The 16,307-nt window shown below is 42.2% G+C and overlaps 1 protein-coding gene across 3 annotated transcripts in view; it reads right to left on the reverse strand.

Moving 5' to 3' along the window:
- The window catches only part of spidr (scaffold protein involved in DNA repair), a 117,267-nt gene extending 103,793 nt beyond the window's left edge, over window positions 1-13,474 (reverse strand). For all 3 annotated transcript variants that reach the window (XM_088918178.1, XM_088918179.1, XM_088918177.1), the window contains exons 1-5: window positions 13,317-13,474; window positions 12,561-12,725; window positions 11,957-12,026; window positions 9,945-10,124; window positions 9,472-9,626 (exon numbers count right to left, since the gene is read on the reverse strand). In XM_088918178.1, the coding sequence (XP_088774304.1) occupies window positions 9,472-9,626; window positions 9,945-10,124; window positions 11,957-12,026; window positions 12,561-12,725; window positions 13,317-13,334 (588 nt within the window). In that variant the 5' untranslated portion in view covers window positions 13,335-13,474. The remainder of the gene's footprint in view (window positions 1-9,471; window positions 9,627-9,944; window positions 10,125-11,956; window positions 12,027-12,560; window positions 12,726-13,316) is intronic.
- Between the last annotated feature and the right edge of the window lie 2,833 nt (window positions 13,475-16,307).

Consider the following 16,307-nt stretch of genomic DNA (forward strand, 5'->3'; position numbering starts at 1 on the left):
GCAGAATTTTCACGTTCTTTCGTCTGTCCTTTATTAACTCAGCTACCTGTAATAGTAACATATTTCAAGTGAAAAGCCATATAATCCGATTTACTTCTATGCCCGTTCCAGCCGATGAAAAAGTTGAAAGCATGCAGGCTCCTTGCACATACAGTAGGCAGTTCTGTAGAGGAAACCTGCCAAGACCGAATAACAAATACTATCTTACAACCCAGGGGGGGTCACAAAATAGTGCAAGCTCCGGGGACACTAAAGTATCTTAACTTTGCAAGCTCTGACTCACTGGGTTGCTTGCCAGACTTTTTAGCACTTCCAAGCCATATGTTAGCAAATTTCTAGAATGAGGGGTAAGAATAGCTCCCTATAAGAAAGACTTGACTAATACACTGATGCAACATTTTTTCAACAAATACACTAACTTTCCTTTGCCTAAAGGTTATCCAGGGATGATCCTGGTACAGTACATCACAGTTACACATACAGTACTTCAGACACTCAGTTAAATTATGGAGATACTCCTCCTAAAGTATTCTTCTTATCCAGATTTTATGCTTTTTACTGGCTGGCTGCTTTATTCCCTTATTGTTATTACACTATGAAAACACAACCTATCAAGACAGTAACCTTCCCTCTGCTTAGAAGAAAAACTAATGCATCATACTGTAACCTGCTTAGGCATGCATTTCTGCCACTTATTTACCAAGGGTTTTTAAATAAATAACTCCTAACCAAACACTGAAAACTCTAGCCACATATTAGACACACTAACGCCAAGTCAATTCTTTGTGGCTGACCTCAGTTGTAAAATAAACTCAAGTGCTCAGCAGTGGGCCACTTCTCTATAAAGACTGCTGCAGACACAGGAGGATAAAGAGGGCTGATAAAGAGAACTATCAAAAAGTTGACTCAGGAATTTCAGGGACTGAAGGGATTCGAAAGAAATTCCACATGAATTCCTTGTACGAACAACTAGGGCACTGGATGGGGTGTTACGGCTGCTGTACAAAGATACAGTTTGCCTTCACACAAGCAAGACTGTCACTCTCTAAAAGCTATAAAAAGAAAAACTTGAGAATGTGAAGCACATTGATGCATGTGCTTGTGAAAAACATCCTTCGCAACAATTTAATGATTCTCTTTTCAAATGTGTGTTTGCTTTAGAAAGAGTAGTAGTATGACTTTAAGAAGCACTCGAAAACGATCAATCTTAGCTACCAAGATCGGGTTAGCACAGTTTGTTCTGCAGTGTCTGATAAAGCACTCGGTTTCACAGAAAGGTGCCAAGGTTACTGTTCTGCAGTCCTAGATCCTATCTTGTAGTCCAGGTTTGTTGCAAAACCTGGGCACCTAGAGTTTGCTCCCACACGTTTTCTTAAACAACTGTGAAGAAAACACATACTTCACTATAAATGACTAGGTGTTCATTTTACCAACAATGCAGTCCATTCATGACCATTCAGGACATGAGATTCTCTGGGTAAACAAAATACATACACACCACATAAAGGGTGCTTGGGTTTTTTTTATTAAATAAAAGATACATCAATGAACTACAGTACGTGCTACATGTCGCACTCTGTGTTTCCAGTAAGAAGCTGGCACAGTCTGAAAGCACAAGGCTTTAGCCAGAGAAACTCGTTTTTCCTGGATGATGCTGGTCTGAAGGAATGCAGCCTTTAAGATTTTATCTATTTCAGTTTTTGTGAGCAAACAGTTCAGCAAATGGTACCATTAAAGAAAAGACCACAAGTCTGAAGTCAAAAACTTAAAAGGGTATTAATGAACACAGGACAACAGAGGCTTTAAAAACAGAACATAGCACCCTCTACCAGATGAGCCTCCAGTGTCTGGTTCCAATTTATACAGCCTGTTTGAACCTGGTGAACCCATTAGCTTATTAGAGCTTGCAGTATTCAAGATGTACAAAAACATATCATCCAGAGTCAAGCATTCAAGTACTTTTTATGAGATTTTTTTATTTCTCCATTTCCTGTTTTTTCTAACTGCACTTCCGAACTGTACAAATTGGTTTCCCAAACCTATAGACTTTCAGCTTGCCTACATCACGGCTGTGTCGCTCGAACTATGAAGTAAGGAATGATTTTCTCAGCCAACTGGGTTTGAAATCATCATCATTTCAACAAGGTTAAGAATCCTTCCACGCAGGAATGCTATATAACAATTAACATATACAATGAAAGAAAACTTTCTAGTGGCAATGGCCTGTTATGCGGTTTTGTGCTCCACGATGGTATTTCAGGTGTCATAAGGCCAGGATACGTCTCAGATGAAGCACCCTGCAGTGTGTGAGGAAAGGACATGGCTTGGCACTGATACTGAGTCCCTACTCCAGTCACTGGCACTCTACTAAAAATGGAATTTTCATTCCTTCCTTTGAAGCTTTCATTTCAATGAGGGGGAATATGCACTATAGGCAAATATGTATATGAATATATGCAATATGCACTGGAAACGCTGGAACATAGGACAACTGTATTCAATTCCCAAAGGGTCTAGTGACTAAACTGTTTTTGTTTTTATTCTATACATATCACACTTAGCGTTTTTCTTAAGGTCTTCAACACTTGCATCCTATAAACATTCACTTCATTAAAAGACAGCCACCTATAAAACTACTCGGAGTCGGGTTGGATGCATTACAGCTATGCTGTTAATTAAATGATTCCCCCCAACTATTTAACAGAGTGCGGGGGTAGAACTGAAACCAGAAGACTCTAGTCTCTCCAATAACTCACTGCTTGAAAGAAACTGTGCAGAGGAATCACTTCCCTGCTTTTGCTTTTGGTCTACAACCCACTCTATTCCTTCAGCCAGGTCATAGCATTTAGTGACTTAATCCTCACACATTTCTGTGAGATTCTGGATATGGGGCACGGCATTTCCTGAACAATTGAAAGGGACTTTGGATAATAAGTCAATTAAGGATCCCCATCGTACTGTATAACCGAGACAGACGCAAAACAGAGTGGAGGAAATTCCAGTGCCCAAATCCCCCCTTTTTAACGTAGAGTACTGCAACTCCATCTCTTTCGCCTTTCCACTTTGGAGCGCTGCAAAACGCAGAGACGCTATGTTTCCGCCGCCGCTGTGCCAGTTTGTAGAGATCATATGAGAAGCAACCACTGGCTGATGAAGTCATGTCTGAGAACCAGTCACTGCTGGATCACGAAAAGCCCAACCAAGCCAACAACTTCAAAACTGAACCTAAAGAAAGACAAAAGTCTGTCAGCTCATTGTTCTGTCCTCAAACCCCCCCATTAAAATTTGAAAATATACCATCAGCAGAGCAATCTGTGGTGCACTTCTCAGACTGTATTTAATCCGCTAACTGGAGATATCCCCACAGATCAGTCTCTGGATTACCAATACAGATGGTCATTACCGACCTGAGAACTAGTTATTACTGTACTAGCATTCCTACAGTGCTCCTGCCCTGCCTTGCACAAACACCACCACCAGAGTTATTGTAAGGAAGGAGATTAAGGCTATGACATCATGAAGCTTGCCTTTCTGAATCATAAGCCTGCTATTCACAACACAAACTATCCTGCACAAACTTGTTTTACCCTGTATTCAGTGCAGGCACGGTAAAGATGGTAATTAAGACACACCAGTCATGCTAAATGTGAGAAAAGACACTACCTGGCCACAAAAGCCCCAAGGGCTTTTATTTATTTAAAAAGGAGATTTGTATCTACTATTGAAGGGTAGGGCTGCACGGGAACCCTGTTCAAGTAGTTAGGCATAATCCAGCAGATCAAAGGAGAAGTGGAATGAGACTAGTCGTATAACTAATGCGTCTTTATTGTCTAATTCTGGATTTTATTATGCAACCTACTGGAGTAACTTTCCATTTCTGTCTCTAGTTATTCTTTCAAATATAATGCATGCCTTTTTGGGAAATTCACAGCACAGTTTTTTTTTTTAGCTTCATTACCAATATTAACCTCGTATGTTCTCAAATGCATGAAAATGGGAGTCATTTCCCGATTATAATTACTACCCCGTACGTTGCCACAATGGTCCATTTTACTGTGGATGTTGCCAATTTTCTTTAATACGTAGCGAAACTGATGCGCAAAGCAGGGCTCTCCGGGGATGTGAAGTCATCTGCTATGACTCGCAAGGGTGAAATTCTTAACATGCCATAGCTGTGCTCAGCCTGAAGTCTCTCTGAGGATTTCCAAGTTGTATCAGCACAAAATCAGTTTCACGAACACCACAACATCCTACTATGACTTATGATACAGGCACTCAAGATATTTACTACATATTTCTTTGTCAGACCTTTGAGTTTGTTGAAAAGCACCCAGAAATATGTTATATTATAACCTGTAACAGAATCTCATAATGCTTGAAACCTTCTATATCCCACATATTTCAGCAGCAGCACTCTTCACTTAACACTCACCACTAATCAAACAATGCATGGCACTCCTTTATTATTTTATTCTGTGCATTCTTAGTGATTAATAATGATTACGCTGGATACGACCAAGACAATACAGCACTAGTTTCCTTGGTGAAAAATGTGTTCTTAGACAACGGACAGATTCTTCAATACCCACTTATAGAGAATGTAATTTTTTCTCAAACAGTTATTTTAAATAATTTATTTCCTTACTTAATTAATAATGCATGAATTTGTTATTGAAAATATGACTAACTTTGGCATCTACGTGTATATGGGTATGAAATGTAATTATGTGCTGTTTTTTTACCCTGTAACAGCATGATACATTAAATGAATACAAATATAGAAGGAAAGAAGGAGATAAAAATCGCTCTTTTCCAACCCAGAACAACAAAATGGTAAAATAAAAATCCTCTAGAGCAGAGAATATATTTGCACATTGCACAAATGGTGAATGCAACAAACCTTTATCACTTTGTAAGGTGACTGATTCTTCAGAATGGCTCTGTGCATTCAGGAGTGACTTCTGAGCCACGGTTGACCTAATGAAATGAGACCAGTTTAGAACAGAAGTGCATTCCCGAATCAGTCACAGGACTGATACAGCTGTATTTAAGGCTGAAAATGATAACCTACTCTCACTGATCAACATCTCTTTAGCTCATCAATGTTCCCTGAAGTTCTCTTTGTATGCAGATTTGACCTTATGCTCCAAAGTGACCACAAGACTTTATAGCCACCCTGTACTGTTAGGTTTTTCAAACAATAAAATGATATTTCAACTGATTGGAGTGCCGACACAGCTTTTTAAGAGAGATGTGATTTTATATTTTATGTTCTGTATTGTGTACTGCCTCTCGTTGTCCTGTATTTTAATAATCTGTATTGTATATTGTGCATTCTGGTCCTGTATTTACATTCTGTGTGTTATTGTCAAACGTCAAATGTCTGTAGCAAAGCTGTACCAACAACAATTTCCACCAGCCTTGGTCATGTGGCAATAAAGATTCTATTCTATAAGCGGTTTGCAGTGCTGTAGGGACTCCAAGATGCCAACCACAACTTCACAATGAGGAACAAACGTGAGAAGAAAATGTTTCTGCAGCTTGCGTGAAGTTTGAAAATCAGCAAACACAGAAATTGCAAGGAGACCCTGAGAAAACTAGATGATCAAAGTATGAACAGTCATCATTATGACTTATTTAAGGACTCAGAAAGTACAGCACACCATTAATATGCAACTGGGATCACCCTCTCCAGAGCATTATGGCTCAGGCCTTTGACAGACCCAAGACCCACCTCTTCAAGTACTGGGGGTCTTCAAGGTTTAACCATGATGATACCTGAGGAACCCCGCGTTCTTACAGAAATAAATTCCCTTTCTTCTCCGATGCAACACCTGTCCAATAACACTAAGCACTCATGGTACAGAGACACTAATCCTGTAGTACAAATGACTTGCAGAGCTATCATAATGTCTCTGCAAGTCACTTTGGAATCTCTCCATACAGAAGACGTCTGACTGGGAATGAGCTTGCGGATTCTTTCTTTTTTTTTTTAACATGTATATATTTATACATAGACGCATTCACAAATATGAATAAATAAACCCAGGCAATTCCCATAAATACTCTGAAGGCATACAGATATGTAGGTGAGGCATTACATCTCTGACAATTATAATACAGTAAGAATGGGCTCCAGGTTTTTTTAGGAGATGCTCTGAATTTCTCCACTGTGGTGTAACCTGGAAGTACAGTGCGATATGGGTTGTTGAGGGCCGGAAGGTGGGTGGTAGACTGAAAGAGGTCTCCTTATAAACATGAGGAAGGCGAGACTGGACATGCTGTAGCCCACGGGTGTGGGTAGCGGTAAGCAAGCTTGAGGCTTCTACAGCAACCCACCAGCCAGCCGGAACAGAGAGCCGATAAGCCATCGCCTGGGTTCACAGTGCCGTTCTGCAAGACGGCAGGCCCAGCACACAGCGAAGTAACCCTCTTTACCCTTAACTGGAGGGACTCAGCCTCTAAGGCCGTGAAGGTGCTACAGTCTTCGGGTGTGCATATATCGCAAGATATCGCTACTGGCATCGACAAAATAATCAGTTTCTTGAGGGAGTAAAAGCCATTTCGTGTCAACAGAGGAAAAGGGGTCCCCAAAAAGCAGAACATGTAAAAGAGCAATTTATGGAAAAATAGGTGAAATATGTCCGGGACACATGCCAATACAAAATCCCACTCATTTATTTTTCTGTAATAAACATTTAACATAACTATTTTAAACGCCATTATTAGTATTTTTATTGCTACCACGCATTTAGTGGTTTACGTGCTCCCTCTAGTGGCTATATAGAGAACTCAGGACACGTGTTTGAAATGCCATTAGGAACGGAGCTCGTATCGGGGATTATCAAGCGGATTTTTTTTAAACTGTCATTTGATTAAATGAAGAAAGAACATGCTTTTTTCACATTAAATTTAAATTTGCCTAATGCTAAAGTCATTATGATCTTAGGACTGCTGATGTTAGGGGGGTTGACGTGGGGTACCGACATTCCATCTTCTCAAGTGGTTCCCAAAGAATGAACTTTACGCTCTCCAGTAAAGGCATTTTTTGGTTGATCGCTTGTATTTATGTTGTTGGGAGATGTTGGGATTCAGCAAAGAAAAGGTCACTCTAAGCCTAAAGCAACAAAATATGTGGTTTATTGCTTTGCACTACGTTCTTAATGGACGACACCCTCTCAATGTTCCAAGTTAAAGCATTTGCAGGAAATATGCAGAAAAGCCACCCCTGGTGAGTCGTGTTAGGCTCCTTCAGATCTCTGCAATCTCTCACACACACAGCAGTAAGAAGAGTCCAATCATAGGAGGGAACAAAGGCAGCCAATGGAGAAGAGCACCCAGACACCACTTACCGCAAGTAGCACAAACAGCCCGTCAGCATCTCTACTGCTAGCTCATTCCAGTCAGAGCACACGACAATCTCTTTCGCAAAGTCTATCCCCGAAATCTAAGGGTATCAGCCTTAAAAAAGCTGGTCACTGAAGAAACCAGATTTTCCTAACCACACTATGAAATAGTTAGTGCTACTGCCTGAAAAGCTCTTCGGTTCTGGGTTCGATTCTAGACTTTACGAGTTCTTTCTGAGGTGCTATTTTCGTGGATGTTTTATGTTCGTCCTGTGTTCGCGCAGGTTTCCTCCCACAGTCCATTGACTTATTGGTTAACTGTTAACTGTTATCTGTGAAAACTGGCCCTGATGCGAGTGTGTGTGTGTCTGTGTGTGCCCTGTGATGGACTGATGCTCCGTCAAGGGTGTATCCTGCCTTGTGCCTGTTGCTTGCCATCACAGACTCCGGATCCCCCATGACCATGACTTGGATAATACAGTTAGAAAAGGAATACCTACTAAATGCACCTACAGTATATTTACAACACAGCACATCGGCCCCACCTAGTGGTACAATGATGGCAATTTGATTATGTGGTGTTGAACGCTTCAAGAAGAGGCACGATTGTGGAGGACAGATGAACAAACTAATTTGACAGTCAGAATGCTGAATAGCATGGCAATCTATGTTTTTAATTCTGCTTAAGAGGCTCTGCAAAAATGCATCCGACCAACCCAGATCAAGAGAAGATTACAATACATCTAGACTACACTAGAGCAGCAGGGGTTTCAAGATCTGTCAAGAACGGCAGACAAGACCAGCAACAGCAGGTTGTGCGTTTTTCACGTCTCAGTTCTCAGCTACAAACCCCGTAAACTCACACAGAGGGAGAAAGAGAAAGTCCGGAAAGACACCTCTGACTTCACCTTTCCACATGCTCACATCTGAACAATCCTGTCATGATTTCTAACGGGCGGCCGATTATTAAACTCGTGGCTCTTCGCACATTTTAAGACGGAGGACAGGGTCAGAAAGTGCTGGCATGACTATCTGTATTCCTAAGGAGCCCCGTGTTGGAGAGCTGCTCACCACTCACTGCACAGCAACCTGATTGAATTCATGTTTAACAGGTTGTTACTGTGACACGACCCGGCAAGGACAGGCACCTGCAGGGCTCGGGGCAGCCGGAGCGGACTGGCGCTACCGCCCCCCAAAAACAGGGGCTCCTGGGAAGAGCTGCTTGGTCTCGGTCACGGCTGCCAGGACGCCCACCTGCCTCGGCCCAGAGAGTTAACAGCCCTCTCGGTGACACCATGCTGCGCCTGTTCAAACACTCGGGTGGCACATCTGCTCCTGAGTGGGCTGCCTTGGAGGAGTTAAGTCTCAGAGCCCCTTCGATTCCCATCGATTCCCATGATGGGCAACATTTCATGGGGAGCTTTGAACATGAGGTTTTCAGATAGGCTCCACCATTATGTAATGGAAACGAAACTCGTAGTAATGTTCGTAAAACTGTTTTTAAGCATATAAATATTCCACCCTTGATATTTATGAGTATTTCATAATGTCAGACTAGATTAAGTTTACATGAACGTGTACTGATAGGACATCACTACCAACAGTAGTGTATTAGGTATTAGTTTAGTACCAGGTACTGCTCTGTACTGAAACTGAACCAAGACCCAGAAAAGGAAGGAATGTTCCCAGCTCAGGAGTTATTGAGCACACAGCACAGCAATCACAGAGGTCACCTGTCTTCACTCCTGAGCCACTGGCTAGGACTCGGAGGTAGAATCCAGAGTTTTTATCACATGGACCCTTATGATCTTATCCCCAAAAATTAAAGCTATCGTTAATGAAGCCTTGTTTTGAGAGGCAAAAAGAGTATTTCAGAACTAGAGCTTAGACAGAATTTTCAGATTTAACAAGAAAACAAGAGATTTTAAATCAGCAGTTGAACCTAGACCATAAGAAGCTGCAAACCTGGTAATGAGCATGTCCAATTCATAAAATTGTACTAGAAGTCCATGATTATGTACAAACCTGGTAAACTCATGTTCACATATCCTTCAACCTATACCTGGAAAAGCATTAACGTAACAGTTTTGTGAATCAGACCACTTACAGTTAGTTCCCTACTCACCCCTGAAGGATGATCTTGACATTTGAGGACTGTAGGGACAGACTGCTCCCCAGAAATTGAATCACCATCTGATATTTCCGCAACATTTCCTTCTTCCACTCTACCGGCACACTCCTGGTCACTCTCAGTGTCCCAGTCAATATTATGAAGCTCATCTGCAAAGAAGAGAACTGTTTCACGCTACTTTAAAATAAGGGAAGAATTACAGTTCCTCACAAAGTGCCAACCAAGTAGACAGAAGGTAATCGTGAGCTACAATTTAAAAATTAAAACACCGTGTTCACTCCAAACATGGAATTAGCTCAACAGCAAGTACAAATAACGAAAGAGCCGCTGTTTTCCCTGATGCTCACAAGGCTGAAGAAGACACCTTTGTTCAACCACTTACGTTAAAATCCCGACTCCAGCTTTCAGGATTTCACCCGGACCGTTCCGGAAGGAAAAGCCAGGGAAGAGCAACAGGGGAAACGAACCTTCGAGAGGGCCTGCTGCTGCCGTGCGGACCGCGCGCAGGTATCTGTCATAGGCGTCGACGGCAGCGCGCACCCCCCCTGAGCGGTTTCGGGGCGCGGGCCGCGGGCTCTCCCCCTCGGATAGCTCACTGTCGCTGGAGCTCCACACAATATGCACGGGGTCCTCCGGCTGCGCTTGAGCTGCAGAGATGCGCAAGATATATTTTGCGAACACAATTAATCATTTTTCAACCAAAGCATACGTTGTGTTCAGTCCCCCCAACTTTAGGTTACCATAAGTGTTGGGACTCTTAACTAGCAAAGTAAAAAAGTGAAACGGTCAGTATTTTGTTGCAAATCCTTGGCTTGCAATAAGTGCGTCAAGCCTCCGTCCCACTGACGTCACCCGGCTCTTTGTTTCTTCACTTGCCTCAACAGAGGTCTGCATCAGAGAGGACTTCGCTGAAGGGAATTACCCCCAATTCCTTGCTGAATGGTGACATTTCATTTTAGGCGTTAGTAAAACTGAACTTTTTTACACCTTTAAAACTTATAATATTTTAGTTAAGACAGGATTTCATTAGGCAACTTTAGATTCATACTGTATGTATTCTAGGTATAAAGTCCTGACGTAAAGCCTTTATTTTGTCACCCCATTTCCACCGATAAATATTAGTTTACCTGCAATATATTTTGTACACGGGATATTTAATAGCACATGCATTAATAGTACAAAGCTTTGAAGTATTGCCAAGTTTAATATAGTTTACTTTGAACAAACGTGAATGGGCTCATTATGTTCACTGTACTGTCATTTTTTAAATGTATTTGTAGTAGTACACAGCTTTGAATAAACAGAGAGTGGTACTGAAAAGTTTTCCTTAGTTTACTTTGCCCGTTTTGAGCTTGCTTAACATGAACACGATGTGTCACTACTTTTGTGCAGGCATAGATGAGATGAAATTCAATTCAACAGAAAGCATTTTGACCGTGAGCTGTGAAACCACACTTCTTTACTCTTTTTATAATGATGCCCCCTCCAATCCTCGCACACTTGCTCTGTGTCACTGAAGTGTGGACTTGAAGGAAGGGCTTAGGGCAGAGGGCGAAAACTGGAAGGTGGCCCATGGGTAACAGCATCATTCATACCAAACTCTGAGGTGACTCGTGCAGTCTCTTCCAGAGGCATAAAGTAAAGTCCACCCGTAGCATCCCGGTAGTACAGCATCGCTTCTGATCTGTGTGTTTGAGAGTACTGGGGGTGTGAAACAAGCTACCTGCCAAGGTGCTGAAGCCAATATCCTGGCTTCTTTCCCCCGGTCACTCAGCTCTTAAAGTGCCGAAGAGACGGGCTGAACGGCCTCCTCTCATTCACTACTTTTCTCATGTTCCCTTGCTTTCAAAGTGGGCAGGTCGGTGGAGTCTGACTACATTTCCCAACTGCTATACCACCCTGCATCTCACAAGTGGCAGCCCACTGAAGCTCAGCAGGTGTGAGCCTGGTCAGTACCTGGATGGGAGACCTCCTGGGAAAAACTAAGGTTGCTGCTGGAAGAGGTGTTTGTGGGCCCAGCAGGGGGTGCTATGAATTGGCTTCATGACTCTGCTCTCCTCCCCACTGATAGCTGATGTGTGGTAAGCGTTCTTGCGCACTATGACTGCCGTCACATCATCCAGGTGGGGCTGCACACTGGTGGTGGTGGAGGGGAGTCCCCATTACCTGTAAAGCTCTTTGAGTGGAGTGGAGTGTCCAGAAAAGTGCTATATAAGTGTGAGGAATTATTCATATTAACAGCTGCAGTCTGAGACACAAAAAGCAACATTTACTATTCAAAATCAGGCGGAATACCGGTAAGTATTAGTTTCTCAAACAAAAATCACAGTTTCACCCAAACACCTGGTAACTGAAATTGACTGTGCACACAAAATACCCACAAGCATTCTGCAGGTTTCGGGGCTATAACAGATCCAAAAGACATTTTATTTTCAACTGACCTTCAAGAATTCGGCTTTGCTTCCGCCAATTCACTTACCTTTAGCTAAGAATGAAGAATGAACCAATTGCCTCACAGCTCTTAACTTCTTTTCAGAACTGCCCAGTTTCTGAAAATTAAACAGAAAGGGAGAGGGGCAATAGGGCAACCTATTACTCAGCGATAAAAAACATTTAAAAATGGCAGCAACTGGCACATTTAGAGTAGAAGCCTGGATCCAAGACCAAGACAGCAATGCTAAGGGCAGTGCGGTGGCTCTGTGGCTAAGGATCTGCGCCTGTGACTGGAAGGTTGCCGGTTCGTATCCCGCAGCCGGCAGAGGAATCCTACTCCGTTGGGCCCCTGAGCAAGGCCCTTCACCCCAACTGGTCCAGGGGCGCTGTATAAATGGCTGACCCTGCGCTCTGACCCCAAGCTTCTCTCCCTGTCTGTGTGTCCCTTTTAGAGCAAGTTGGTGTATGCGAAAAGACACATTGTATATGGCCAGTAAAGTGATCTTATCTTATGTGATAGGCCACCTTGCCTCTCTCTGCTTGTGCACATTTACTCATGATAAAGTGACAAGCCATATACACGGTGAGATTTTAAGCTATAGGCTGGGAGTAGGCATCGCCTTGTTCGTGATGAGTGTTGGGCTACGTACCTGTCCCTCGACAACAGGGCAGTCCCTGAATCCGTCCCCACGGCGCTCCCAGGACTTGGCAACAGAGGAGGGAGGACGTGTGCTCTCACTTCCCAGCGCTTGCAATCCGTCCTTGACATCGTCAGGAAAGACCGCGCGTCTAGCTTCTCTGGATCTCCTTTTCCTCTAACGAAATTCAAGCCAAAATGATAGCGCTTTACAATCCTTCGAGCACCGACCTGTTGTTGTTTTTTTTATTATAGCTGACTGGCACACGTCCTGCGCCCTAATTGAGCAGATTGATATATTGAAAGATCAACTGTTGTGGTTAAATACCCTTCAACGACGTTTTTTTTTGTTAAATACACAGTATAAGAACACGAAGGATTACAGTCTGGAATATTCGGTAAATATTATTAATTTAATAGCAGCTCATTAAAAGTTTCATAAGGGGCAATTGCCGCGGACATGCAGTAGCATTATAAGCAGGAAAACGGAGAAAAGTCACGAATATGATGCACAAATGCTGTTTTCGCTTTCAGCCGGTGGCTCTTGCTCTACCGCAGCTCAGCAATATCCAGCCGAGAGGAAGAGAGCGAGTTTCTGCCACGTTTCACTTGGCACGCCTCTCCAGAGGAGATAAAACAGCTCCATACCTGGGAACAGCGGTTTATAAAACTTAACAATGAGAAGAAACGTGGTTCTGCAACAAGGACTTCAGGCCACTCTGGTCACTAGCCACATTGCGCAGCCAAAGTTCATAAAAGCCTCACTTACCTTTGCAAAAAGAGACATGGCTGTTCCATTTACTAATGCATAATGTACAAACCCTGTCTTCAGCTACTTCGTCTGTTGTGACCGTGATTTGTGTTCATTGCTCTACAATGTGACAATAGTTATAATCCTCCCGTACTGTCTTTTTTTAACTATTTACCTTCCTGTGATGCTGTTACTTTCTCCTTGGCGCGCCACTTCACTGGCGTGGATGATTGGACAAACCGTCAAAAGAGGAAGTGTCGTCATAGGCTGCGCAATGTATTCTGGGGAATGTAGTACAATGTAGGGTTCATTCCCGGACGTCTATTTTAGCTGGTTCGAATAGTTTAGGTTGAACAACAATGATAAAAAACTTAAACGTCTTCATCTGGTTAGAAAAAAAGAAAGTGAGAATTTGGGACTGGTGTACACAAGCCTAAATTATTAGCAATACATCTACTACCTAGTTCATGTGGGTATCTGCGTCAGCATACGTAGGCTGCAAAGGAACAAGTAATAGGTTTACTCCATGCTGAAAAAAAGAAGAAAGAAAACACAACGTTTCGGCCGTGGAGCCTTCTTCAGGTGCGTGGCTCCACGGCCTTAACGTTGTGTTGTCTTTTTTCACCTAGTAAGGTGAAGGTCTTTCTTTCTTTTTTACATCTGGTAAATGTGGCAGATCTACATTTAATGTTCAGAAGCACAGTGTTACATGCAGTGACAGCAACATAAATCATGAACTGCAAGCAAGCCTCTGCTCGCCTGCTTTAACAGTGTGGGTGAACTAGTGGAGAATTAAAATGTACAGTGTTTCCTTACACAGTTGAATACCTACAGCCTGAAATTTGAGAATTCATCTTTGATGAGGAACTTTATCAGAAGCTTTCTGAAAATCTCAATATACCATACACCGAAGATTATATGGCAGATTATGAGTTTATTTGCCAAATAGTTTCTGAAGAAAGGCAGTTAGTGGTACTGGATACATTTCATTAAGCTGGTCATTATGGCAAAAACAAGTATTGTTGCTGCATATAAGACACAAGTCTGAAGCAGGTTTTCATACGATGGAATCTGCCAAGTTTTAAGTCAATAGCTGCAACACTTACTATGATTTGAGCAGTGTGAAGTTTGAGGCAAAAGGGCAGGTAGGCAGCCATACTATTTTAAGATAGATAATCTTATTATCACTAAAATGACACCAAATACCTGTATTTGTTTGGTGGCAACAGGCACAGTTTTTGTAAAAATTTGTGCACATCATTAACAGCTTTTCTTGTTCATGAAATCTTCCACGTTTCAAACGTAATCTGTGAAGTAGTTTCCAAGACAGACAGAGACAGTCTGAATTGTGAGAGCATGACGGTCCTGTGGCCATCTTGTTACACACAGCAATGACAGTGTGTGAGACTTTAATGCACCGCACAATGACATCATGCTTGGAGTTTTGGAGTTGTGGCAGCTATTATCATTAGACTTTGAATTAACTGCTCAGAAATTGCGCAATGTTTCTCTTGTCTTGATGGGAAAATTACCCTGGCACTACTTAACTACTTTAAGTCAGGTTCTTAGGAATACTGGGGAGATGGAGATGAGGGGCTGGCCGATAGGAAGGGCTGACTGGTTAATAGAAATCGGGACGTCATAAAGTGGACTCTTCTTCTCCATAATTTACAGTCTTCTTCTCCAAAAGAGGAGACATCTGACTTGAATCCCAGCTTGTGATCTGTTACAAATCCATTGTCAAGGCCAGAGTGATTCACCGAGGAGGAAGCTGCCCCATGACATGAACATTACGTCTGTTGATATCACAACCCATCTCTACCTGCAACGATGCACCTGGAAAGGCTCTACACAACAGTCTGAGAAGCCCTGTGACTCTTGAAACCTTGGCAACCTGACGGCTAACTAATCACTTGACTGCATCCACCATTGCTTGAACAACTGGAACAAACTTAGCTGAAAGTATCTGCCTGAATGAGAGACCTGTATAAACCTAATTCTATTCAAGACTTCATCTGCAACAACAGACATTTTTCCACAAGCTCCCAATTGTAGTTGTGCCTGATCAATGGAATAACACAGTCAAACTTTTGTCAGCACCACTGAATATCACAGAATATTCAGAATAGCAACTACTGATTACAGGCAAATGGGCTTTCTAATGTTCTTTCTATCTATGTCTCAATTGCCGCTGTACCCAAGTTCATTCACGTGCAATCTGAGGAGCCATCTTCAACATGAGGCCCTACTCAGCTGTCCCTGCTTCAGCTGGAACTCCTTCGGCACAGAGCTGAGGACAAGGAGTGGACAGCTGCAGCCAGATCCAGTTATAATGTTTAATAACGAAAATTAACCTGCTATTTCAAACATGATGCAATTCAATTCAACTGTATTTTTCATTATACTTACACAGGTGCATAGCATAATGAAAAGTGTTTCTCTCAGGTGCAGCACATATACGTAGAACAGCAGACAAGAAAATAGACAGAAAACACAATAACAATAACAGTGTAAACAACAGTATGGTACCAGTGCAGCAGTACCCATATCCGTTAAAAACTGTGCAAAAGTACATAAACAGAGCAAAACAGTGCAAAATAATATGGCGAATATCAATTAGAACAACAACAATTAAGTACAGTTTTAAGTTCAAATTCGGCTTATATTCAATTGTCGGAGGTATGGTGTATGTAGTGGTGTAGGAGCACAGTTGTAGTGGGTACAGGAAGAAGTTTGATCAAGTGGAATTCAGGAAAATAGTCTTAATGTGTGAATGTTGACGTAATCGTATTCACGAGGTAATGTAATCTAGACCTGCTATTTTCAGTATTTTGTAAACCCTGAACGATTGATCAATTGTGCGTATCATGGGAGATTGAATCATAAATATAACTATTTTATTGATTTATTTTGTATATTTATTGCTGTATTCATAATTTTGTTTGTCCCCATAAGGCAGTGGCTATAAGGTATGCCTTGAGTTCACTTTCCCAGTTCCTAATTATTTGA

The sequence above is a fragment of the Atractosteus spatula genome, chromosome 6 (genome assembly GCF_055471065.1).
Source record: "Atractosteus spatula isolate fAtrSpa1 chromosome 6, fAtrSpa1.hap1, whole genome shotgun sequence".
NCBI lineage: Eukaryota > Metazoa > Chordata > Actinopteri > Semionotiformes > Lepisosteidae > Atractosteus > Atractosteus spatula.